At 41.6% G+C, this 27,995-nt stretch overlaps 1 protein-coding gene across 1 annotated transcript; it reads left to right on the forward strand.

Annotated features, from left to right (window-relative positions):
- Positions 1-357: 357 nt before the first annotated feature.
- Positions 358-16,403, forward strand: LOC308697022 (uncharacterized protein). Its single transcript, XM_081376052.1, has 4 exons — positions 358-848; positions 2,084-2,435; positions 13,494-14,985; positions 15,836-16,403. The coding sequence occupies exons 2-4, from the start codon at positions 2,276-2,278 to the stop codon at positions 15,900-15,902; spliced, it is 1,719 nt and encodes a 572-aa protein (XP_081232178.1). The 5' UTR covers positions 358-848; positions 2,084-2,275; the 3' UTR covers positions 15,903-16,403.
- Positions 16,404-27,995: the final 11,592 nt, after the last annotated feature.

Genomic DNA, 27,995 nt, shown 5'->3' on the forward strand with positions numbered 1-27,995 from the left:
AACTTATTTTATTACTAACCTGAACATTATCCAGCTTCTTCATTAAAATTAAGGGTGGGGAAAAAAATGTGTACTCGGATCGCGATTCTCTCTCCAACTATTCTGGATCGATTCTGTGGGGGAATTTTTTAATCGTGGACCTCCAAATACACACACATACACACACATGAGAATATTAGCAGCTCCAGAGATTGCTTAACACAGACACGTTACAAGCGCAAAGGAAGGAAGAACGACCATACAGGCCTAAGGCCAAGAGTGACGCAAGAGGATGTTCTAGCTGAAGCCATGGAAGACTAAGTTCCTGTTCCCCGCACCTAAGTCACAAGATTTCGTTACTCGCACAGCTTAAGAGGAAGTGCAAGTTTAGTTTAAGTATGTCTGTAAATGCATATGACAAGTGTGTGCATTGGTGTTCATTTTTTTGTGTGCATCTCTACCTAGTGAGAGTTAGTTCTCTCTTCTTTTTTCTTTTTATTGCTCAGAACGCCTTGCTGTTATTTTTTTGGCTTTTTTGAGTCGAAAGCTTGATAGCTTAATTTTTAACAGATTTATCGCTTGGACTGCTTATAGGGAAGTAGCTCTTTGTAAAACATAGGACTGCTGCCGTAAAAATGGATAAGATGAAGTACTATAATCTGTAACCTTTTGATATTTTGCTACAAGAATTGATCATTGTTTAACCAGTATTTTTCTCTTTTGTTTAAATAAACCTTTCTTTTATAAAGACAAAAAGTTTTCAGTCTTACTTCAGCTCTACAAAGAAAGTATTATAGCAATATAAAAGGCAGTAGAAGCCTACATCTTACTGACCGGGACAAGAAGGATCCAGAAGCTTCCACAGGAGGGTAAGCATAACATATATTTTAAGTCAAAGATTGTTATTGTTTCATATGGTTTTGGGACATACCTAGATTAACTGGTATAACAAACAAGCTAGTGAGGATAAAACCTATTAAAAATAGTAATATTACACTGATAAGATACATTTACCTTCATAGACAGCCTTCTTTTTTATCCCCATTATAATTTCTGTTGTCAGTGTTTCTTTGTCTGGACATAAACCCTGTACACACGCTGCCTGGTATCGGCTGTTGCATCGGGCCATTTTTACGAGTACATGAGCTCAGTATCGGGCTCGGTGCATCCCTACTAGTCACCCTGTTGTGCTAAAAATGTAAATGGATGGGAATATACTTCAGAGATATTTTACTCAAAATTATTTCTAAGGGTACCATTAATTGTGTCCAACGTGTATTAGAGAAAAACAATTATTTCACAATGTGACCCCCTCCCCATTTTAAATTTGTTTACTTCAATGAAAAGTTCGATTTTTGTGGGGGGTTTTTTTTTTAAATAAAGGATCTGAAGGATTAATGATGCAGATTTATTTTCACCAGCTTTTTTTGTTCATATTTACCAAGGGTACCGACAATTTTGTCCATGTCTGTAATTAGCTTAGCTGCTGTTCGCAACATTAAGCAAAGATAATCATCTAATTGTCATTAATGATTGTCAGTCTCTACACATAAAAACTGTTACGTGTTAGAGATCTAATTACCTTAATACAATGAATGTTATAAAATCAAACCATGTTTCAGTTCATAGTCATGTAGCTGTAGTGGTTGAAGATGAGTGGCATTAGTGTTTGTTTTTGTGTTATTGAGTTTTTATTCATGTCATATTGAGAGAAATAACTATCATCTTTCAGTAGAGCAGTTTTATAGTCTTTTATCATGTATCCTGACTTAAATAATGTGTTTCTAACAGCAAACACTCAGAATAAAGTGAGATGATCTGCTGATGATCCTGAATGGCTTGTTGAATGAGTGTTGATAGTCTGAGGCTCATCAATATTAAGAGATCTGCTGAAAACACTCTTTATTTCATGACAATAGTTCCTGTTTTCACCTCATTTATTATGCTGATGTCTTCAGATCTCCTGTAAATTGACACTTAAAGCTCATTTCATTGGTGTGTATAGACTGAGGGTAATTGTTGGTTGCTATATAGAGATACAGACATAAATGCTTACATTTAGTATTAAAATAAACTAAGAAACTGATAACTTTGATTTTTGCAGATCAGCTTCTCCTACAGTGAAATTCATCATCAGTGAAGCCCCTCCCACAACAATCACATCATCAGTGAAGCTCCTCCCACAACAATCACATCATCAGTGAAGCTCCTCCCACAACAATCACATCATCAGTGAAGCTCTTCCCACAACAGGCACATGGTCAGTGAAGCTCTTCCCACTGTAATTCTTCAATAAATGCTGGAATATTCCCATCAGCTACAAGTGAAGACGAGCACAATGCATCAGGAACAGTTGATATCTGTAAAGACTGAGTTTATTAAAGAGGAAAGTGAGAACATGAGTGATCCAGAACCCTGCAGAATGAAACACACTGAAGATCCTGAAGAACAAAGAGGTTGGTGTTTATTCTTCATTCATTCATGATGCTGAAGAACATTCATGTTAGAAACATTCAAGCACTTCTTCACATTTAGATAAACAGGTAAACTATGACATAGAAGAATATTTTCTTTTTTGTTTGTTTTCAGAAAATGGTCTGTAAAGGGAGGTTTGAGAAACTGTTGTATTGATTGTCAACCACAGGTCCAACTAAATATTTTAGCTGTTTTATTTTACATTTATAACTGCCATTTTATTGCAACCATCTTATCAAACATTTTTACATTTTTCAATATAGTTTGCTGAGTATTGACACAATTTCCACGATTCGATTCGATTTCTATTCACAAGCTTGCGATTTGATTCGATATTGATTGTTTTGGCTATACTGTATATATCAGATAAAGTACATGGCAAATGTTATCAAGGAAAGAAAATCTCTCAAATAATGTTCTAAACTACACATGGGAGTCAGTTGGTACTACATTACTTTAATATTGAAGGTTAACATTTACTGATTTGTATAAAACACTTAAATTACATTCAAGGATGTTTTTTATAATAATAAAGTTATACTAACGTAACAATTACATAATCATATTTCCACTTTAAATATAAACATTTAAATGGTGACTGTCATAAAAACTTTACTGATTTATTTAAACATGCATTAAATATTTAACATAAAAATTATAATGCATATGTAATGTGGTGCATATAATTATCAAAATGCTCCTCTCTAGAATTAAAGGGGTGGTAATGTATCCCTTTTCACAAGATGTAAAATAAATCTCTGATGTGACAGAGTGTGTGTGTGAAGTTTTAGCTCAAAATACCTCACAGATGTTTTTATATAACATGTTAAAGTCACTCTTTGAGAGTTAGCAAAAAAGCACCGTTTTGTGTCTGGCCCTTTAAATGCAAATGAGCTGCTGCTCCCGACAAAGAGGGCGGAGCTTCAAGAGCTCCTGTGTGTGTGTGTGTGTGTGTGTGTGTGTGTGTGTGTGTGTGTGTGTGTTTGTGTGTTAGCAGTTCTGATTACCTCATGATGATACACACACTACAATGACAGAAACTGTTCTGCCTTTTATGTTTAAATTGAGTCAGACAAATATAGGGAGACTCAAGAAGAAGTGACATGTAGAATGCAACTGGACGTCTCTGAATGCTTAGTTGATGAATTTATGTTGCTGATGTGGAGTTATCTATCTTCAATTAGCATATTCTGTCATGATAATCTATAAATCTCTGTATAGGAACTGTTGTGACATGCACACAGAGTGACTTTCTATTGCATGTGAAAAGACTGATGCTACAGTTTGAGCTGACTCAAAAATGTGCTCGACTACAACTTTTCCTCTTCTTAACATGGACTGCGTGTTCGGGGGCGGGGATTATGTACATTTTAGGGTTGGTGATGTCACTAACCCGTGTGGAATGTCGTGTAATCCATACCAGCCGTTTGTTGTAGTCCTTAAAAAACTATTTCTTTAAAAGCAAATATCTCCCTTTGCTTTGGACTTTAAGTGTTGCAACTTTGCAGATGTTGTTTATGCTCAAACAGCAACATTACACACTAACTAAAGTTAGAGAATGAAATCATAATCAACCACCCCTTTAATTGTTCTAGCTGACTAATGAGTTATGGTCACTGAATATGTTTTTTTTTCTTTTTTATGATTTATTTATAATTTTTTATTAAAAGAAAATAAGTAAACAACCAAACAAATAAATAAACAGGTATAAGTAATAATAATAACAAAAAAGGTAAAGGACAAAGAATAAAAAAAGGAATAAGTAAAATAAATATAACATTCTCATCAACCGATAACAGTGGAAAGCTGAGAAATACTAAGAAAGACCAACAAAGTATTAAAGAGCAACTTGCAGGTTAGAAGACCCAACAAGTCAATGTATAGAAAAATAATGTAGGAACTAGATTTTCTTAAAAAAAAATTATAAATACGCTACAGTGGCTTCTGGAGTCGTTTTTGTGAGAAAATTTTACTTCCGCATCTGAAAATGGGCGTGACGGGCGAGAGTCGTGACGTAGCACGAGGGAGAGCGGTCGATTCAAACAACAGGGAAATATGGATTGCAATGACATTTCGGACGCTGAGGAAATTGTTGACGGACCACAGCCATACAATTATGAGCCTGCTAGGCTGCCAAGAGAGCAGGGACAGGCCAGGATTAATGTTAGACAGAACATACTGGAACTTACAATAACAGAAACTAAGCTTTGATCAGGCGTTTGTCATGCTCATTAATATCCGCCCAGACTAACGTTACGTGATATAACTTAGCGGTTTCTCATCGAGAGACAGAGAGATATTTATTCCTGCTAACATTTTTTGTTCCATAGGTGCTTGTGTGGGAAATGCGAGGCAATGTTTACAGCTGAGGAAAGTCAGTGTTGCAGGGAGGTGGATGCATATTGGGCCTTAGTGGAAAATGCCAAACTTCCATGGTTGCAGTTAGTGTTACTACAGTAAATCCATGGTGAATGTTGCTGATCTGTGGACACTGGATAGTTCGTTCATTCATTGCACAATGTTTATTCCTGGTTTCCACGTCAGCGCTGTTTGATCCGTTAATAACGGAGAAATGTGAACATTTCTCACTAGATCTCGCAGCGATGTTATTACTTCAGTGGCGAATTCAAATGCTTTATTTACTGGATCTCGCAGTTAGGCTACAGTGTTGCTTGATCAGGCTCACGCTGCACTGGTCCAAACTGATAAACGGTCCACACAAACACAATAACGAGTAGCTCAGTTTCGTTCCGCTTACATTGTGTTTGCCAGTTGATGTTGTGCTCACGCCTACATCCGGCGGGAGAACCCGAAGATCCGTGCACTGAAAGAGCTCAGGTTACAAATTACAATGGATGTGAATGAAGAAACCGAGTTCTCCGACGAGCATGCCTATGATGGCCCACAGTGATCAGCCTCACATGGTCCTTACTCCGAAATCCCATCCGAGATTCCAACAAATCTCCAGGTCGATAATTCTCCGGAGTGAAATGTGCGCCACAAACGACCGAGTGTGCGGTGACAGACGCGGCAGTGAAGTCTGCTCTCTTCACCTGAACCAAACGCACCCAAGAACGAAAAGCCTTGTTTTTCCTAGAAGGAAAATGATGGACACGATGTCCTGACAGGCTGGATTTTGTGCAACCAGCACAAACACAATAATTTACCATTATGGCTTCTCTAAAACTCGATCTAAAACTTTCTCTGTCGCTCACTACTGCTCTAACTACTACACCCACAATGAGAGCGCTGGCTGAACGCGAGCTCATATTTACCTCGGCATACGTCATATGACGCGTTGCTATAGGGGGAAAGGCGTATTCCAGAGCCTAGCACATTTTCATCAAAATCTCTACAACCAATTAGATTTCATTAGTAATTTCTACATATGTGTTTTTAAAAAACCTCTTCAGACAATATTAAGTATTAATTCAGTTATAAATTTAACCTGCAAGTTGCTCTTTAAGTGCACTTAAAGGAGAACTCCGGTCAATTTTAACATTGAGCTAATTTTTTTGTAAATTTGGAGTGCTGTCAATACAGAGAACAACGACAAAAATCGGTGTTGCCTATACCGTGTTATCCTCTTTTTAAAATTTGCACCCTGTTGACTTCAATGGGGCAAGTTTTAAACCTGCTTTTAGCCTCTTAACATCCTTGATGTGTCATTACAAGTGCACAGCTAATGTGAGTGATTCCTTCAGAGTGAACTCGGGTAAATCTGACTGCAGTAGATGTGAAAGATATGAATAAAAATGATGTTATTTCAGTCAGCGCACATACCTGTATTTACATCCTGTTTTCGGTCGAAGTCCACAGTAATCGATTGTCGTGTTCACGCGCATTGGTTTAGTAACCTATGATCACACGCGTGAACTCGACAATCGATTGACAAAAAAGTGACAAAATAACGCCAACATTTTCCTATTTACATGTTGTGATTTGTATAGTCACAGCGTGTACGAATAACAAGGTCACATGAGACACAGCCATCTTCTAACCGTATACATACTGGGAACTATATTCTCAGACGGCGAAGCACTGCTACTTCTGCGGAGTGATTTACTCCAACTCTGAGTGAACTCTCTGCTCTTCACCACAGGGCTTCTCAGGCGCTGCGAGCAAATCACTCTGCCAAAGTAGCAGTGCTTCGCCGTCTGAGAATATAGTTCCCAGTATGCATAGCATCAATCAATCAATATATATATGTATATATATATATATATATATTAATGGGGGGGTATATATAGTATGTATGTATATATAGTATTGGGGGGGGGGGGGTCACGGATTGTTAAATATGTACATGGGGGGGCCCCAAGGAAAAAGGTTTGGAACCACTGCTCTACTGCATGCTTATGCTTCTCTGTAATGGACAGTCTGTATTCATATTTGTGGGCATAATTGTTAGGGCTTGAACACAACGGGCCAGGTCTCAGTTAGGGCTGGATGTTTTGCCCCGTGCAGTGCTCTAAGCAGTATGCTAGCTGGAGCCGTTTACCTCCAGTCTTTGTGCTAAGCTAGGCTAGCGGTGGGTGCGTCAAACAGAGTTACAGAACGCACGGAGATGAAAAAGGTATGTATGGGCTTATCTAACTCTGGGGGATATGGTGAATAAGCTAAAGTCCCAAAAAGTCGGAATGTTCCTTTAAAACTGAATTCTAATAACATTACAAAGTACTAGCTGGAATGGAAAGGGTTAATCACACATATTAAAGTCCGCATGAACTGGAAGTTGCAAACGACTTTTCTCCAGTGTTGTGACGTATTTCCCAGTGAAAGGGAATATTGAACAGAGGGCAGGGTTTTACTTTAGCGCTCCTCCTCCTTTTTTTTTTTTTTTTATATAGCGCTTTTCACAATACAGATTGTATCAAAGCAGCTTCACAGTATTAAATAAAATAGTACATCAGTGTTTGTTTCTGGTGTAAAACATCCACGTTTGGTAATGCTGATCAATAGCACTGTTGAATCGATTAATCAAATTAAGTATCCCCAACTGAGCAAGCCAAAGGCAACAGTGGCAAGGAACCGAAAAACTCCATCAGGTGACCTAATGGAGAAAAAAAAAAAAAACCTTGGGAGAACCCAGGCTCAGTCGGGGGCCAGTTCTCCTCTGGCGTTTATGAAGTAGAGACCGGATTTAACTGTAAGATTAAAAGTAGGCTATTATATAAATGCCTGGCTGAAGAGGTGCGTCTTTAATCTAGTTTTAAACTGGGAGAGCGAGTCTGAGCAACGAACAGTATCCGGAAGACTATTCCAGAGTTTTGGAGCTAAATGTGAAAATGCTCTCCCTCCTTTGGTGGATCTGGATATCCTAGGTATGACCAAACGCCTCGAATTTAGTGATCTTAAAGAGCGCGATGGATTATAGGGCGATAGAAGGTCCGTTAAATAGACTGGAGCTAAGCCGTTTAGGGCTTTATAAGTCAGTAGCAATACCTTGTAATTAATACGGAACTTTATAGGTAACCAATGTAGTGATGATAAAATTGGTGTTATATGGTCAAATTTTCTTGATCTAGTAAGAACTCTAGCGGCGGCATTTTGGACTAGCTGTAGCTTGTTTATTGAGGATGCAGGACAACCAGCTAATAAAGCATTACAGTAATCTAGTTGAGGTCATGAATGCATGAACTAACTTTTCTGCATCAGAAACTGATAGCATATTACGTAGCTTAGCAATGTTTCTAAGGTGGAAAAAGGCTGTTTTTGTAACATATGAAATATGATTTTCAAAAGACAGGTTGCAGTCTAGTATAACACCCAGGTCTTTTACTGGAGAGGATAAAGTAACAGGACATCCTACTATGTTAAAGTTGTATTGTAAGAGGTTTTGTGGGCGGTTTTTTTAACCGATAAGTATTACCTCTGTCTTATCTGGATTTAATAAAAGAAAATTGTGCGTCATCCAATCTTTTATATCTTTAACACACTCTGTCAGTTTGGATAATTTAGCGTTTTCATCTGGCCGTGATGAAATATATAGTTGAGTGTCATCAGCATAACAATGGAAACTAATTCCATGTTTCCTTATAATATTTCCAAGTGGCAGCATATATATTGAGAATAATAGAGGGCCTAACACAGATCCTTGCGTCACTCCATAGTTTACTGGAGTTATGATCGATTTTTCTCCATTTGAATAGACAAAATGGTAGCGGTCTGATAAGTATGATCTGAACCAGCTTAATGCTTGTCCTTGAACACCGGTATAGTTTTGTAGTCGATCTAAGAGTATTATGTGATCTATAGTATCGAACGCAGCACTAAGATCAAGTAAAACTAGTATTGAGATACAGCCTTGGTCAGAAGCTAAGAGTAAATCATTTGTGATTTTAACGAGCGCAGTTTCAGTGCTATGATGCGGCCTGAATCCAGACTGAAACTTTTCATAGGTGTCATTTTCTTGCAAGAAAGAGCCCAGTTGGGCAGACACAACTTTTTCTAATATTTTGGACATAAAAGGTAGATTTGAAATGGGTCTATAATTTGCTAGGTTATTTGGGTCTAATTGTGGTTTCTTAATGAGAGGTTTTATAACTGCCAATTTAAATGTTCTTGGAACATGACCTAAAGTTAAAGGAGAACTTGGTAGCTTTTTTAACTTAATAAAACTGTCTAGAAATTATTTGTATGGTTAAACAACCTGTTCTGGTGATATTGGTGACTTTCCCCACTCCCCCCAGCGTTCCCAGGCGGAAAAAACAACCTTGCAACTTGTTCACTACCGTCCCGGCAAGATAGAAATTGGAAGTCTCGTGAGAAGCAAAAGCGAGAACGAAAACGAGCGCGAAACACAAATTGCTTTACGGCAATTCGACATAAACACACACGCATGTATGATGTATTACCAGATTACCCACCTCGATAGACATAGCTCCACGCGATACAGTTGGCTGGCTCCGATCAAAACAAACACACATGAGCAGCGGTAGAGAAGGGGAGGAGGCCACCGCAAGTGAGTTTTTTACGACTGTGTTGTGAAATATACGCCCCACCACAGCTGTAGGGGGAGCTCGTGGGGAAAACATGCAACAACAAAAGGGAAAATCAGCGAAGAAGTGACTAGAGTTCGCTAGAGTTGCCGAGTTCGGCTTTAAAGATGAGTTAATAATATTGAGGAGAGGCTCTTCCACTATAGGTAACACTTCTTTCAATAGTTTAGTTGGTATGGGATCTAATAAACATGTTGATGAAATCTAATAAACATGAAATGATAAGTTTATTTAACTCTTTTTGTTCTATAGTTGTAAAGCACTGTAATTGTTCTTGCGGGGTGATAATCGAGGCTGATTTATAAGGCGCGATTGAGGATTGAACGTTTACAATTGTGGATCTGATGTTTTCTTTTTTCTCAGTGAAAAAATTCATGAAATCATTACTACTAAACTGTAACGGGATATTTTGTTCAGGAGACATCTGTTTATTTGTTAGTCTAGCCACGGTGTTAAATAAGAACCTAGGATTGTTATGGTTGTTTTCTATTAGTTTGCGGAGGTGCTCAGCCCTGGCCGCTTTTAGGGCCTTTTTATAGCGTGACATACTGTCTTTCCACGCGATTCTAAAGACCTCTAAATTAGTTTGTTTCCATTTATGCTCTAAATTACGGGTTTCTCTCTTTAGAACACGCGTAGTATTGTTGTACCATGGTGCTTTAATTTTCTCTCTGACCTTTTTTAGTCTCATAGGTGCAACAATATCCAATTTTCCAGAGAGAATGGTGCTCATAGTGCTGGTTAGTTCGTCTAGTTCATCTGTTTGTTTGGGTTCAGGCAGCAGCTGAGACAGATCCGATAAGCAATTTGAAAAATTATCTATGGTGGATGGAAGGATTGTTCTGCCTAATCGATAACGCGGCGCAGCATGATATATTACCGGGGTATGTAATATGCAAGTTACCATGTAATGGTCAGTTACATCATCACTTTGCGGAATGATTTCTATATCGGTTGGATCGGTTCCATGTGATATAATTAAATCGAGTGTATGATTAAGACGATGAGTTGGTCCGGTAACGTTTTGCTTAACCCCAAAGGAGTTTAATAAATCTGTAAACGCAGCCCCTAACGTATCATTTTGATTATCTACGTGTATGTTAAAATCTCCAACAATTAATACTTTATCGACATTGACCAATAGATCTGAGAGAAAATTTGCAAATTCTTTTAGGAAATCAGCGTAAGGCCCAGGCGGTCTATATACAGTAGCCAAGGCTAGAGATAATAGGGATGTTTTTCTATCATCTAAGAGCGTAACATTTAGTACAAGTACTTCAAATGAAATAAACTTATAACCCGTTTTCTGAGTAACACTAAGAAAATCTCTATAGATAGTTGCAACACCGCCGCCACGACCAATCAGACGGGGCTCGTGCTTATAGGAGTATCCTGATGGAGTTAGACTCATTTAGACCGAAATAATCATTTGGTTTAAGCCAGGTTTCAGTAAGGCAAAGTACATCGATGCTATTATCTGGGACTATTTCATTTACAATAACTGCCTTAGGTGTGAGTGATCTAATGTTTAAAAGACCTAGCTTTAGAAATTGTTTTTGTTTACTAATAGCAACATTTTCTGTTTTAATAACAATTAGATTTTTCCTAGATCCTGCAGTAGATTTATTATTTGATCGCACTAAACGAGGAATAGACACAGTTTTTATGCAATGTTCTACACTAGTATTTATATCAGTTAATTTGGTGCAGCAGAGACTATGATTTGGACTTTTGGTTACTAGTCAAAAGGTATTTAACATTTTGGAGATGTTATCTGACAGAAGATCCGATCCGAATCTGTTTGGGTGTAAGCCATCAGCACGGAAAAGCCTAGGACGCTCCCAAAACAGATTCCAATTATTTACAAAGAGCAGTTTCTGTTCATTGCACCATGACGTTAACCATTCATTTAGTGCGAATAATCTACTAAACTTGTCATGTCCTAGACGGTACGTGGGAAGCGGTCCTGACACAATGATCGTTGTTTCAGGCGATGTGCAGCGTACCGTCTCGATCAGATTCCTGAAGTCTTTCTTCAGAACTTCCGTCTGGCGCAGCCTGATGTCGTTCACTCCCGCGTGCAATACCAAAGTTCCGACGCGCTCGTTATCGTTCAGAATATCGGGAACGCGAGCAGCGATTTCAGAAACACGAGCACCAGGAAAGCAGTGACTGTGCACCTTATTTTTACCTGATGTAGCATGGACGTGCCGAACAATGGAATCACCGATGATCACAGCATCGCATTCTGTTTCGCGAAGAGGGGAGAAGCGGTTTTGTGTGGATAACTCGAAAACCGGGAGGGTCGGAGAGGGTCTTGGTCTAGACCTGACTCGCGTCTTCCGCTGCGGAAATATCCAGGCTTCGTGGTGGCGTGTTGGAGCCGGAGTGAACGAGACCATGGCTGATCGCGACCTTGGCGCTCGGGACCGATGCTGAGTGACGCACGGAGTAGACGAGGTCGGAGTCAGCGGGTTAGTAACATTAATCTCTGATTTGTGAGCATCGGCGCGTGATGTTTCAAGAGCCAAACGCCGGTCTATCAGCTCGGCCTGTCTCACTAAAAGGTTGTGGATCTGTTTCTCAACAGCTTCCGGCTCAGACTGCACCGCGTGCAGCTCAAATGTGTCTTCACCTGCACCAAAAGGTAGACTACATACATCTGATATATTCGCCATTTTAACAGATGGACAGTAAGTTAGCAACGACACTACCAGTGATGCTATCAATTAATACTAATTTCTGACAAACGTCTTAGATATAATCCGTCTTTTTAGTGGTACGGGTGTAGAGTAGACGCACGATAGGTGAAAAATGTTTGTAAGTGAGTGTTGAGAAGACGCGTTCAGCCGTGATCCCCGGGAGTAACCTATAAGAGTATCCAGCGTTGGATCACTAACAGGCTTGAGACACGTCTGCTCAACAGTCCGCGTTGTAACTATGAGGTTTGAGCAGTAGTGCTTCTCAGTGAGGAAAAGTAGAAAATGTTTGTTGTAAGTAAGTTTAAAGAGTAAAATCAAGAATTATAAATCAAATCGATGGAGCTCCAAAGACAACAACGCGTTCAGACGCGACGCATGCGCATTCAACAACAGGAAGTCGCAACAGGAAGTTGCATCTCTCGCTCATAGCAGACTGACGGTTTGAGGAGTGGTTAAATGGATTAATTGTTCACCACAAGACTAGTAATATGCGCTAACAAAGTAAATAGGGTCAATTTTGATTTCATGTAGCCTTTAAAGTCCCCTTGAAATCAAAATTGACTCTATTTACTTTGTTAGCGCATATTACTAGTTTTGTGGTGAACAATTAATCTGTGCCAGTTAATACACAGAAAAAAATTTTGTTTGTCGTGGTTATCTTTAATCAAAGTCTGAAAAGTTACTTCCGGTCTGGAATGGCGTAAGTTTGACGGCTTGGGTTGAAAATGCTTAACCTCTGTTCAATATTCCCTTTCACTTGGAAATACGTCATAACACTGGAGAAAAGTCGTTTGCAACTTCCGGTTCACGGGGACTTTAAGAGATTGTAGAGTCTGTATGCATGCTCTTTCTTAAGAGTTGATAAAATATATACACACACTTATAACTTGTCATAATTAATTATATATATTTCCCTTTTTAAGCTAATTTACTGGCGTTGTGTGTGTACTCATTCATTACATTCATAAAGTTCAAAAGGTTGAATCACAGGCTTCATTGCACAGGATATGCGATGTGAGAAACACACTTTGCTTGATGATGCGCTTGCAGTATGTGTCCCCTGATGGTATTTTCCTTAAAAATGCTCTACGAAGGCATAATTTATGTTGTTGGGAATGCAGTGGGATTATACTATAAAAATATGAAACTCAATGACAGATAGCTGCTTTCGATTTCAAATGAACTCATAACGACTAATTAACGAATCAGGTGATGACTTAAATCAAAGAATCACCTGGGGAAACTGGGTGTCACAGGCAAACATAACAGACAAACACTAAATGTGACAGATGCTGGAAATGTAATTCAAAAAACTCTTTTTTTTCTTTCATTTCAGAGCTAATGGAAGAGAGTGAGGAGAGTGAAGAACTGAGTGAAGTGGAGGAGGAACATCATGTCAAACCTCAAAGTCACACAAAGACTAAGAATACATTTTTAAAGAAAAGAAAAGACAAGAAATCTTTCACCTGCACTAAGTGTGGAAAGAGTTTCACAGCCAAACAAAGTCTTGAGATTCACATGAGAGTTCACACTGGAGAGAAGCCGTTCACATGTGATCAATGTGGGAAGAGTTTCACAGCCAAACATCATCTTGAGATTCACATGAGAGTTCACACTGGAGAGAAGCCGTTCACATGTGATCAGTGTGGGACGAGTTTCAGTCAATCATCATCCCTTAATGTTCACATGAGGATCCACACCGGAGAGAAGCCGTTCATGTGTGAACAGTGTGAAAAGAGATTCACAGACAAAACATCTCTTAAGATTCACATGAGAGTTCACACAGGAGAGAAGCTGTTCACATGTGATCAGTGCGGGAAAACATTTATTGAGTCATCAAACCTGAAGAAACACCTTACAGTTCATACGAAGGTGAAGCCACATTCATGTTCTGTGTGTGGAAAGAGTTTTTCACTGCTGGAATATTTACATAGACATCAGAAAATTCACACTGGTGTGAGAGAGTACATGTGCTTTGAGTGTGAGAAGACTTTTATTACAGTGACCTGTTTAAAACAGCATGAGAGAATTCACCTTGGAGAAAAACCTTACAAGTGTTCACACTGTGACAAGAGATACAGTGTGTCAGCATCTCTGAAAAGACATGAGATGATCCACACTGGAGAAAAACCGTACACGTGTGATCAGTGTGGAAAGAGTTTCACATACAAAAAAAGTCTTGAGATTCACATGAGAGTTCACACAGGAGAAAATCCATTTATATGTGATCAATGTGGATCGAGTTTCACATACAAACAAAGTCTTGAGATTCACATGAGAGTTCACACTGGAGAGAAGCCGTTCACATGCAATCAATGTGGGAAGATATTCAGCAGATCAGCACACCTTAAAAGTCACATGAGAGTTCACACTGGAGAGAAGCCGTTCACATGTGATGAGTGTGGAAAAACATTTATTGAGTCATCAAGCCTGAAGAGACACCTTACAGTTCATACGAAGGTGAAGCCACATTCATGTTCTGAATGTGGAAAGAGTTTTTCACTGCAGAATTCTTTACATAGACATCAGAAAACTCATACCGGTGTGAGAGAGTACATGTGCTTTGTGTGTGAGAAGACTTTTATTACAGCTCAATGTTTAAAACAGCACGAGATAATTCACACTGGAGAAAAACCTTACAAGTGTTCACACTGTGACAAGAGATTCATTCGACCATCATCTCTGAAATCACATGAGAGGATCCACAGCAGAGAGAAGCCGCACACGTGTGATCAGTGTGGAAAGATTTTCTCTTTTAAAAGTCACCTGAAGATACACATGAAGATTCATGCAGTGGAGAAACCACATCACCGTAGTCTGAGATCACGGTAAGTAGTTCATCTTTATGTGCTGAGAAACAAAATCTCTTCTGTGTAAGTTAGTCACAGTGAAATCTCTCCTCTCCACCTATAGTTGGCGCTGTTTCACTGTGGCTGCTGTTGAATCATCCAGGTTGTGAATGAGGCCGACACCTGATGTGATTGTAAAGCGCTTGGTGTGTACAGTAGTAAATAGTAGCGCCATATAAATGCCTCATTCATTCATTAGTTTCTTAACAGCCACAATGAGCAACAGACATTTTGTTGTTTGATTGGTTTCTGTTAACTCGTGTTCAACCCAACATGAATGTGTTGAAAAAAAGTTTGATTTTGACATGTGATTTGTCTGTTCAGTGAATGCAAAATCACTCTCTGACAGTAGGTGGCGCTCATGTCAAAACAAGCAGAAATAAAGCAATATACATAGCAGCGCTGTGCAACTTTCTCTTTCTGACATTACTGATTATGGTGAAGATAAAACGTCAAACAGTATTTTCATGTTTTCTAACAGCAGTTCATGTTTTTGTAGTTGCTCTGGTGCTTATTAAGAATACAGAGACGAGAAGCTTCCAGATTCTTCCTCTGTTAATGTTAGAAAGGTGTTGGAAATGATGTGATTGCTAACAGTTTACATGTCAAGCATGCACCATCTAGAGTTTCATGACCAAACTAGTGATTTATAACACAAATCATCTTCATGATATTAAAATAGATCATAATAGTGCACAGCAGTTGTTGACCAGATATGATGGGATTAAAATGACTATTGAACTCATCAGTGATCTTGACTTTGGGCTTCACTTTTCATTTCACTTTTGTCTCTCATTTGAAATCTCACTTGATGTAATGTTTCTTTTAGACCTGATGGACGTGAACAAGAGAGGAAAAACAGAAGCCAAAAAATCTGTCTCCTGCCCTCAGTGTAAAAAACGCTTCACATGTAAATCAAGTCTGAAGATTCACATGAGAGTTCACACTGGGAAGAAGCGGCTCAGGCTTTCGCTCTGAAATAACTTCTGCTTCTCATTCTGAAGAAAGACCATTTAACTGTGGTCACTGCGGTAAACAGTTTCATTGAGCATCAGTCCTGAAGAAACACCTGAAGATTCACTCAAAGGAGAATATTCATTCGTAATATTACAACACTGTAACAAGAGATTCAGTCTGTCAGAAATGCATGAAAGGAGAGAAACAGATTTGTATTCTAAATGAATTTGTATCCCTCAGTTTCTCTTCTGCTTCTACTCTTCCAAGCAAATGCAAGATATACTCTCATGTACCTTTGAAACTGGACACTTCTCTTCTCTTTTTCTCTTGAGATGCTTTGGCTCTTATCAGTCAGTAAAGAGAGAGATCTGTCTCATTCACTTTTACTTAATGTTTGTATTTGCTTCAAAAAATGATTGATTAAACTTATTACTCATTTTATCAATGACTCATTGTTATTTTACATTTTTATCAACAGAGCTTTTAAATGCCTAATAATTGATATTTTTACCACACACATGACTGACATTGAATGAGATTGCTGTCTGTCTACATTATTAACAGTTTCACCCTTGATATGATAATAATAATAATAATAATAAAAAAATTTATTTAGAAAAGCGTCTTTCAAGGTACCCAAGGACACTGTACAAATTGGAGTCAAGGAAGTCAAGGAAATACAAAGAACTACTAAAACACAATGCAGCTACATCCATGATTGAATTCACTGATAGTACGAACAGTACAATCAAATTGGACATAGATTACATACAAGGAACATAAAAAGCCAAGGGCATACAGGAGTACACTGAGCACAAGGTGAAAATCAAAATCACGGGGCTGACAGGAAAGCTAAGCTAAAAAAAAAATGTGTCTTTAACTTACTTTTAAAAGTGGATATACTTATGCTTTGGCGCATCTCAAGTGGCAGGGCATTCCACAGTTTAGGACCTGCCACACTGAAAGCCCTGTCACCCATGGAGCGAAGCCGAGATGTGGGGACTGCTAAGAGACATGTATCAGCAGAGCGAAGGGTGCGGGATTGCAGGTATGGGGTGAGGAGATCTGATAGGTAGGATGGGGCCAAATTATGTTAGCCTGGCTCCGCCCTCCTGTGTACTTCCGCTCAATTTTATTTCCCTTCAGTACTACGTCTGGGATTGTGATGTATTCTTTGGTTTTCTCCGGAGTGGCTGAGAACGATGGCGTTGATGTCATGCGTTAGTTTTGAGTTGTAGGGTTACGTCACAACCAAAAGTTAGCAATTGGTTATGGCAGATCCAGAGTGACTCTAGGCAGTGTGTGTATGTGTGTGTGTGTGTGTGTGTGTGTGTTCTGTGTGTGTATGTGTGAGTGTGTGTGAGTGAGTGTGTCTGAATGTGTGTCTAGATCAAGAAAGACAAAATCAAGTAATTAGGCTTAAAACTATATTTTTATTTAGTTAATGCCCATTTGGATCGCACTTAGTCTGGAACCTCATTCGTAAGGCCCGTTCACACCAAGGACGATAACTATAAAGATAACGATAAAGATATAATTCTAAAAATCGTTCTCCATATTAAAGAATAACAGAGTTCACACCACAACTATAACGATAAAGATATGAGGAACGATATCGTTGGGATCACTTTCAGAACGATTTTTTTTCAGCTGTCAAACGATAAAACACTGACAGCCAATCAGAATCCATTCTAATTTAAAGGTCTCGCGCATTTAAAATGGGGCGCGCGAGCGCGTGCTTAGAATAAAAAGACCGTTATCGTTCGTTGGTGTGGACGCATATATAGTTATCTTTGTCGTTATCTTTATAGTTATCGTGCTTGGTGTGAACGGGCCTTTAGTCAAACTGGAGTAAAAAACTCCAGAATTACTCACTCTTGGGATCACTGGAACACACAAGCCTTTCCACCACGTCAAGGTGGCGATCCTTGGAAAGGACATTCACTCTCCATTCATTCTTTATCTAACACACGCGCACACACACACACACACTATATCAAACGCATTCACACACACACACACACACACACACACACACACACACACACACACGTAGTAGACAAATGTGAACAGTTTAGTGGTATACATTTATTTGTATTTTACATTTATTTTTTCTTAAAATAAAGATGTTATCTTAATAAAGATGTTATCTAAAGATGTTATTTATAGTGTTGAATGTGATCTATGCAGATTTTTATATATTTGATGTATCTATTCTAAAACACAAAACTCAGGATCACGATAGCTGTAATATGTTTGTAGAACTCCTGCTCTGACGTTTGAGTGTGCGCCGCTTATGAACACAGGGTCCAGAAGAGTGTTTTTTTCTGTTATTCCAGTGCTGATTAGCTGTGTGTATCCTTTATCTTCAAACAAATTAAGAATAGGTTTGTTGCAACGAGAAAGCTGATCTTCATTGAAGTCGCCACAAACGATTAGAGGCCTGAAATCGACGATCTCCAGAGATGTCAAGAGGGCGTTCGGATGTGCCAAAAACTCTGCCAAATTATAACTTGATGGTCTGTAGATTACTGCAAGAATGCTTGTTTGGGGGCTTCTATCTTCAAAACCAAATATTCCAAGTCAGTAACATTCTGTATGCACATCAGAGGACAAATTTGAAAGCTGTTCTTCACATAAATGGCCACTCCACCACCACCAAATGTGCATTGTTTGTAGGATGCATGCCTGTGCGTTTGTACATGGTGTATCCATCCAGATGTAGATGAGCAGGAACAGCTGAGCCTGACAGGTGTGTTTCAGTGAGGCACAAAACATCAGCCAAGAGAAGCTCATGGTGGCATTTTAAATCCTCCATATGACACTCCAGTCTCTCTGTGTTATGATGGATGATTTTAAGAGCTGAATTCAGGTTGGAATACTGTACAATATGTAGGATGGGCTGGATACTGTTAAAATCAGCTTTTGGCATGTTCTCCAAGGAAGCACTTATTTCTGGATCACAGAAGACTTTCTTTTCATCAAAGTCAGTGATGTGCAGTCCACGGAGTGATGTTGTTCTGCTGAGTGCAACGTATGCCATGCCTGATTCGAAGATGTGCTTCAGAGATACAACAGCGCGATCAGTCGTCATTCCTTGCACTTTATGGATGGTACATGCGAAAGCAAGCTTCATGGGAAATTGTCTTCGAATTGTTCCTTTTCTTTTCAGTGGTTCCTCTGACCTCTCAATATAGACAATGTTGTCATCTCCATCAGGTGCTTTGTTGCGATGTTTTTGTCCAGCAGTCACATTATCTAAATGAAGACCAATTAATTGAACCAATCCATCTCGGGTATGAGCTGTTATTTTTGCAACCTTGCCAAAAGTACCATTAACCTTGCGAGCGCCCCCATGTGGTCGATTTGCGCCCTTGATGCGCACTTTTGCCGAGCCCGCGCTGATGCGGACTCCGCAGCAGACTTCTTCCCGACAGTCAAAGCGGCATTACTTCACGAAAGTGCGGACTCAGAGGAAGACCGCGAGTGCTTAGGGTTCCATTTGGGACAGGGCATAAATTAACCTGTGCACCCACAGGGATTGCATGGCATTGAAATGTTTGGTAAGAGCTCAGTTAGCCCTCTCACCCGTTCTTAAAGAAAGATACTATGACCACAGCTCCTGATCATCCAAAGACGCAACTGGTAGGACAGAATGTGATTGAATGTGTTTGATTGTGTTGAGTTCATGCTTCTATATGACTTTTGCTTGGTTGTAACGTGCAATTTAAATTAAATAGTGAAGACTTTATTATGTGAACATAGAACTTGACAGAAGTAACGTTACTCTAAGCATGTGTATTGTTTAATTATTATAAAAGTTTAATTATGGGATTGGTAACTTTAATTATTAACTATTAGAGATCTTAGGTTAATCTAAATGATTTGGTTTGGTTTGAGGATTCAGTAACATTTATTTATTATTACTTTGAGAAAGTGGTATTGAAATTTATTTTTAACTAATTCATGTTTTGTTTGTGTATCTTAAAGGTTATCAACCTATTCTGTTCCATCCCAATCTATCAAGCCATCTTTAAGAAAATCAAAAATCAAAAAGTGAACAGATTTGAGTTGTCCTTTGCGTTCATCAGAGATAAAGCAGTTTTCAAGTTTGGGCAGAGCTGTGGTCAGTCAGAAAACACACAAAACTTGACAGAAGTATTTACAGGAGTGTTTCTCTCTGCTGGTTCAATGCAAAATATTCCATCATCATAAGACAACAGCTTCTGGCCGAGATCTGGAGGCTGAAGACATGTGTCCAAGGCAAGGCCTCTCGATTGCTCTTCTGCAGTACAGTGCGTGCAGAATTATTAGGCATGTTGATTTTCTTATCATATTTTATTCCCAGGAATATTTTGCCAATTCCAAACCATATTAATCTTAATAACTACTATTAATTTTGTATTTAATCATTTATAAGTGATATATAATTGTTCATGAAGGCTGGAAATGAAAAATGTCTTATTTTCAGGTGTGCAGAATTATTAGACAAGTTTTCTTTCACAGATAAAATAAGCCAAAAAAAAAAGAGATTAAACAAAGACTGAAAAGTCAAAAATTATTAAATCCCCATGAGAACAATGCAATACTAATGCAATATTAGAGATTGCAGTTAAGGCATGACCATTGGACAGTGAAATGCTCATTGGGTCAGCAGGGTCAGACAAAAACAGGTGGAGAAGAAAAGACACATGTTAACTGCAAAAGAATGAAGAATTATGGTGAAGAATTAAGTGTGAAACCATCAGGAACCCTTTAGTCTTCAGCGCCACCAGTTTCCAGAACTGCAGCCTACCTGGAGTCTCCAGAAGAGCAAGGTGTCAGGATCTCAGAGACTTGGGTTAGGTAAAGAATCCTAAAAATGAACCCCCTCTTAATAAGAATCACAAGCTGAAGAGTAGTAAAATACATGAAGACTGATTTTTTTTATTGGCTTTATAGACAGACAGATTAAGAGTGACTCTGGAAGGACCAGCACCACATCCTCTTCTACCATTTGAAGAATTCATCTTCTAGAATAGGGGAGAGCGGGGCACAAAGTAACGCTTTTTGACTTTCTCAGTTTGTGTAAATCTACTTATGGTTCAGAGTATTTTTTTTTTCCACATTCATTTCCCACATGTCTACTACAATTATGTGTTTTTGTTTTATCAATACAGTGTATACTTTTTTCTTGATATACCCCGAAAGAATGGAAGTGAAATGTGACAACATGCCCCATAGGTGGGGTACATTGTAACATGTGCAGGGGCACATTGTAACATGACCATATGACAGCTTAAAATGTTATCTGATCTAATAAAAAAAATATACAAAACAATCTAAAATATTTTCTAAATAAAATACAATTAAAAAACTTATTCATATAAAATAATGGAAATTTTTAATAATTAAATATAAACTCATTTTTGAGTTTTGACTACGAACACATGAAAACACAGCTATACAACATAGTTCAAAACAAATAAATAATTAGTAATTTCTGAACATTGACTCTCAGTCTTTATTCACATTTTTCTCACGTTTTCTCGATAAAATTAATAAAAGTATAGAATATAATAGCATATTTCTAATAGGGGCACATTGTAACGCAGTGTTACAACATGCCCCTGCCTGCACAACTGTGATTTAAACCCTGCTAGTGTCTTCTGCTAGTTAGCGGAGCATTAAATAACTATCTCAACTGTTAAATAACATCTTGGAGATTAAAATAATATCAGATTTGTCTTATTTTAAATAAACACAAAAAATAGAGATGAAAAATTAACTTAAGTAAGAAATTTACTTTTGCTATGGTTTAATAAATGTCTATGAATATCTTCCAAAATAGAAATAATTTTGGCGGATTTTTTTTTTCTATGTAGTGTTGATATGGCAACTAGTAAATACACAAAGTTCCGTCATCCAAGCATGTGCGGAAGTATTTAAAACAAGCGTGTTACAACTAACCCCGCGTTAGGTTGTGCCCCGCGCTCCCCTACGTTTTAATACGTTTTGGGAGTTCATTTTTAGTCCATCTCTGCAAAACGGACTTCAGGGTAGGAGATGGACTAAAAATAAACTCCCAAAACGTATTAAAACGTATTCTGGAAGATGAATTCTTCAAAGCTGTAAGATTTCATCAAAAATATCTTAATTTGTGATCCGAAGATGAACGAAAGACTTACATGGTTGGAACAACATGAGGGTGAGTTTGGGTGAACTAACCCTTTAACGTTACAGGTCAGTATGTAAACGTTACGGTGCGTGTCCACTGGCATGGTGCGAGCGGAGCGGAGTGAGCGTTTTCAATTCATTCCTATGGAAGTCGAGCTTCACGCTCGCGCAATGCATTTTGGGATTGACAGCAGACCGGAGAAAGCATTGAGAGCGACTGAGGGCGTCAAAAGGTTGGTCAGTTCTTGACTTTATGCACATATCAAGCGAAAAACGCAGTCGGCAGCTGTGAGGTTCGTGATGTGACGTCTGTTTTGAGAGTTTAAAAATATGCAAATTGTGCTGGAGTTTATGCTGGATTTAATGCGTAAATCATTTTGTTTACAAATTAGACACTTTGCAGTTGTTATATGTTAAAGATTTTATTGTTGATGTGTTCATTGTGATTATATTGGCTGGGTTTATAAAAGTTTATAAAATTGAAAGGATATTGGCTTGGTGCATTTGGAAACAAAGCTTGTCTATTTCTAAATGTAATCGCGTGCATCGCTGATGATACTGTCCGTGTGTTGAAAAAAAACTTAGATTAAACACACTTGTAACAGACACACCCCAAAGCGGAGACGTTACAGCGTTACCAGCGGCACTGAGCGGAGTTTTGCCGCTGTAGTGGACACGCACTGTTATAGTTTGGTGCTATTTCGCTTCAAACGCTCGCTTTATATGCGTGTCCTATTCGCTTTGGACGCGCAAATGGATCCAAAATGTTCAAGCGTCGACCCAGCAAACAGGGGACATCCCCCGGACGTTTCGAACGTCCCCTTAGGTCCGCATCTGGTCCGCTTTGTAACGGACATTTGTCCGTGCCAGTTTGCGAACGTCTCCCTCACATACCATTTCCATGACAACACAATCCAGTCGCCCATGCCTTTGATTTTTATCATTAGACCGGACATCTTGCAACTCAGAAAAAATGAATGATTAAACTAAAATATAAACCCATATTGGATTTAAAAGGAGATTTGTTTATCCATTAAATTAACTGTGATAATGGATTTTATCTAAAAAACATGGTTTTTGCTTTGCAGATTGACGTTATAGTTTTATTTACATTTACATTTACATTTAGTCATTTAGCAGACGCTTTTATCCAAAGCGACTTACAAAGTAGCATGCATGTATCCATGTATCCATGGCAACGCTCAGCTGCGTAGTGACAGTTAACGGTCCTCCTCAGACGCGGCCTTGTGTTTTCCCTTTCGTCTGTCTAAAAGGTATTTTTAATTTTTAGATTAGTAAACATTAGTTATCGTAACCACACATCATTACATATTATGAAAATTTGACTTTTTAAAACGTTTGCTGAAGTTGTCTGCCGTGTACCACTGCTAACCGTTATGCTAACACTACGAAACGTCTCGGTTACGGATGTAACCCTCGTTCCCTGAGTAGGGAACGGAGACGTTACGTCGGATGACGACGATTGGGGTTTCGCTTAGAAAGCCTCTCACCTTCAAGTATATAAAACGAGCCAATGGCAATGAAATGCCATGGGTCTGCGGAATTTGCATAGCGTATCTCCGCCCACCGCAGGGGGTATATAAGGAAGTACGCTGCAATATGCAGATATGTCTTCGCTGAGGAGCCGAGACTGAACTCAGGCGTTTTTCAGCGATACAGCGGAAGTGGCAGGAAGACGTAACGTCTCCGTTCCCTACTCAGGGAACGAGGGTTACATCCGTAACCGAGACGTTCCCTTTCGTGGTCACTCCGAGTTACGTCGGATGACGACGATTGGGGTTCCAGTCTAATCACGCCACCTCGGCTGTCATCCAGTGCCCTGCCTAAGTCTGAGCTCCCTGTTGTGAGAATAGCACGAACGAAGGAGTCCTACTTAACACAGGAATACCAAGGTACACTGGGAAGCATATCTCAGGAGAAATATGCAATTATGCCCAACCATTAAGGGGGGGACTTGAGAGACACATATGACCCAGAGGGATGCATATGGGGTATCACTGAGGTGTCCAGCCGCAGGTGGAATATTTAAACCCCAGGGGTGGCAAGGTGGCTTGCCAAGGGAAAGACACACGCTCAAAAGAGACTTACAGTGGAATACACATGTGGGGGTCGCCCAAAGGGGGGACCATGCACATGGAGGCACCTAGTCAAGCGCAAGAGCTGTGTTATGGCAGATTGGCATAACTCAGGCGTTGACGTAACCAGTGCTGGAGGAACTCAGAGCTTATCAGACTCACCTGAGAAGATGATCGCACGTATCCCGTCCGTGTAGAGGAATGGCGAGCAAGCGAAGACACCTGAGCAGAATCTAGTACCGGCTGGTTGAAGCGAGTACATGAGAAGAAACTGGCTCTACTCGGAGATTATAGAATCTCTCGAATGTGTTGGGTGTCGCCCAGCCTGCAGCTCTACAAATGTCTGTTAGCGAGGTGCCATGCGCTAGAGCCCAAGAAGAAGCCACACTACGAGTGGAGTGGGCTTTCACACCAAGGGGGCATTGACGACCTTGCTGCTGGTATGCCAAAGCAATGGTATCCACTATCCAGTGAGATAACCTTTGCTTTGAGAGAGCCTTTCCCTTCAGCTTCCCACCATAACAGACAAAGAGCTGGTCTGAGGTCCTGAAACACCGCGTTCTGTCTACGTAAGCACGAAGGGCGCGTACTGGACAGAGCAGTGCCAAGGCTGGGTCTGCCTCCTCCAAGGGCAGCGCTTGCAGGTTCACTACCTGTTCTCGAAAGGGTGTGGTAGGAACCTTGGGCACGTATCCAAGCCGGGGTCTCAGGATCACGTGAGAGTTAGCCGGCCCGAATTCCAGGCACGCTTCGTCAACGGAAAATGCCTGCAGGTCCCCTACCCTCTTGATGGAGGCCAATGCAACCAGGAGCGCTGTCTACATAGACAGGAACTTAAGCTCCGCTGACTGTAAAGGCTCAAAGGAGGTTCCAAAGATCGGGATGAGGGTGCCAAAGGGTGCCCCGTCCCTGAGAAAGGAGGTCCTTCCTCAGAGGAATTGGCCAGGGAGGTGCTGTCGCGAGGAGTACTAGTTCGGAGAACCAGGTCCGGTTGTGCCAATACGGGGCAACCAAAATGACCTGCTCCTCGTCCTCCCTGATCTTGTGCAAGGTCTGCGCAAGAAGGCTCACTGGGGAAAACGCATACTTGCGTAGGCCCCGCGGCCAGCTGTGCGCCAGTGCATCCGTGCCGAGCGTGCCCTCGGTCAGGGAATAAAACAGGTCGCAATGGGACGAGTCGTGGGAGGCAAACAGGTCTACCTGTGCGTCGCCGAACTGATCCCAAATCAGCTGGACCGTCTGGGGATGGAGCCGCCATTCTCCAGCGAGAGGCCGAACTCGAGACAGCTCGTCGGCCGCCTGGTTCAGGTGTCCCGGGATATAAATGGCTCGAAGCGACCTCAGATGCTTCTGACTCCATATGAGGAGGTGGCGAGCGAGTTGCGACATACGGCGGGAGCGTAGACCACCTTGTTGGTTGATGTACGCTACTGTTGCGGTATTGTCTGATCGGACTAGTACGTGCTGACCCCTGAGCAGCGCATGGAAGCGGTGCAGGGCGAGACGTACAGCCAGCAACTCGAGGCAATTGACATGCCAAAGGCGCTGGGGTCCTGTCCAGGAGCCCGCGGCAGCATGACCATTGCACATGGCGCCCCAGCCCGTGGTGGAGGCATCTGTTGATACAACAACATGCCGGGAAACTCGCTCTAAGGGCACTCCGGCCCGTAGAAAATTGAGGTTCGTCCACGGGGTGAAGGTCTGACGGCAGGCTGGAGTCACTGGGACTTGGAGCGTGCCGTGTTGCCATGCCCACCTCAGGACTCGATCGCGAAGCCAAAGCTGAAGCGGTCTCATATGAAGCAATCCCAGCGGCGTTACTGCGGCTGCGGATGCCATATGCCCCAGGAGCCTCTGAAATAGTTTCAGTGGAACCACACTCTTGCCCTCGAATTGGCGAAGACAAGTCAGCAGTGACTGCGCGCGCTCGCTCGTAAGCTGCGCGTACATGGCGACCGAGTCGATCTCCATACCGAGAAAAGAGATCCTCTGCACGGGGCAGAGTTTGCTCTTCTCCCAGTTGACCCGAAGGCCCAGACGAGCTAGGTGCCGGAGCACTAGGTCCCTGTGTTCGCAAACCTGGCCTCGAGAGTGAGCTAGGATTAGCCAGTCGTCGAGATAGTTCAGGATGCGAACCCCGTGTTCCCGGAGGGGAACAAGGGCTGCCTCGACGACCTTCGTAAAGACGCGAGGAGACAGGGCTAGCCCGAAAGGGAGAACCGCGTACTGGTATGCCTGCCCCTCGAAAGCAAACCGTAGAACCGGTCTGTGTCGAGGTAAAATGGAGACATGGAAGTAAGCGTCCTTCAGGTCGATCGCTGCAAACCAATCCTGCGGCCGTACACACTGGAGGATGTGTTTGTCCGTTAGCATCTTGAACGGCAGCCTGTGAAGGGAGCGGTTCAAGACGCGCAGGTCGAGGATTGGCCGTAACCCACCGGACTTCTTGGGTACAATGAAGTAAGGGCTGTAGAAACCGGACTTCATCTCGGCTGGAGGGACAATCTCGATCGCACCCTTCGCCAGTAGGGTGGCGACCTCCGCTCTCATGACAGGGGCATTGCCCCCGACCATAGTGAAGCGGACTCCCCTGAAGCGGGGAGGAGATATTGCGAACTGAATCGCGTAGCCGAATCTAATGGTTCTCCCGACCCAGCGGGACAGTCTGGGAAGCTCTAGCCAGGCCTCCAGAAAGTGCACCAGCGGGGTCATACGAACCACAGACGTACCGTCGGTGGGGCAGCGAGGCGGAATGACCGGCACCGGCGAGGGTGGCATAGCGGCCCTGTGCGGGGGCACGGTCATAAACCGCATCCTGCCAGGGGAGGGCGCGCGTCCCACGGGGGCTTGCTCTGGCAGGGGTCTGGCGACAGAGGGGGGATGAGAGGAGCGTGGCCCGTGGGCGGCGCGTGCTGTCATCCACTGCCTCTTAAAGCTCAGAGAAAGAGCATCAGTTCTTTTAGAAAAAGATTCTCCCCCAGCCCTCCACTGGGGGAAGGAGTGGTCCTGCTCCCAACTCCCCGAAGAACTGAGCCCTAACTCCAAGCTGCCCATCTCAGGAGTGCTGCTTAGCCAGGTGTTAGCCGGCTAAGGGGCAGAGACAGGCGGTGCCAGCCTCCAGCGATCTCCTCGTGCTCGAACCGGTGAAGGCTCGAGGGAAGGAGCCGCATGGAGGTGGCGTCGGCGGGAAGCGGACTAAGCAGACCACACCAACGGATGACCGTCAGTGCATAGCCTCAGTCCGCTTCTGGAGTGATCGAAGACTGTTGGGCGCAGTCCTCAACCACACCGCCGACCAGGCTGCCCGCCTCAAGGGTGCTGCTTAGGCTGACGTGGCAGTCTAAGGGGCGGAGACGGGCAGCGCCACCCTCCTGCGACTTCCTCCTACTCAGAGCTGGCTAAGGCCCGAGGGGAGCAGCCGCATGGAGGGGGCCTTGGCGGGAAGAAGACTAAGGAGACCGCACGGATGGATGACCATCGGTACAGAACCTGAGTCTGCTTCAGGTGGCCGAAGCCACACCGCCAAAGAGCTCAGCCTGGGACATGGGGGAGCTGAGAAAATTAATTCTCAGACCCTACCACATCAACCTGGCTAAGCCCATGTCTGGACCACATAGTGGACATCACCTGACCCAGGATCACGCAGGTACCGATGTCGCCCGAGAGCGAGGTCAGTAGTGTGCGCGGCGGAACAACCAGGCCGGGCATGGGAGGCATAGCGTCCCAGCATAGGGGCGTGGTTAAAATTTTCCGCGTTCTGCCAGGGTTGGCCAGGGAAGG

This window comes from Scardinius erythrophthalmus (assembly GCF_964197995.2).
Source record: "Scardinius erythrophthalmus genome assembly, chromosome: 1".
Classification (NCBI taxonomy): Eukaryota; Metazoa; Chordata; class Actinopteri; order Cypriniformes; family Leuciscidae; genus Scardinius; species Scardinius erythrophthalmus.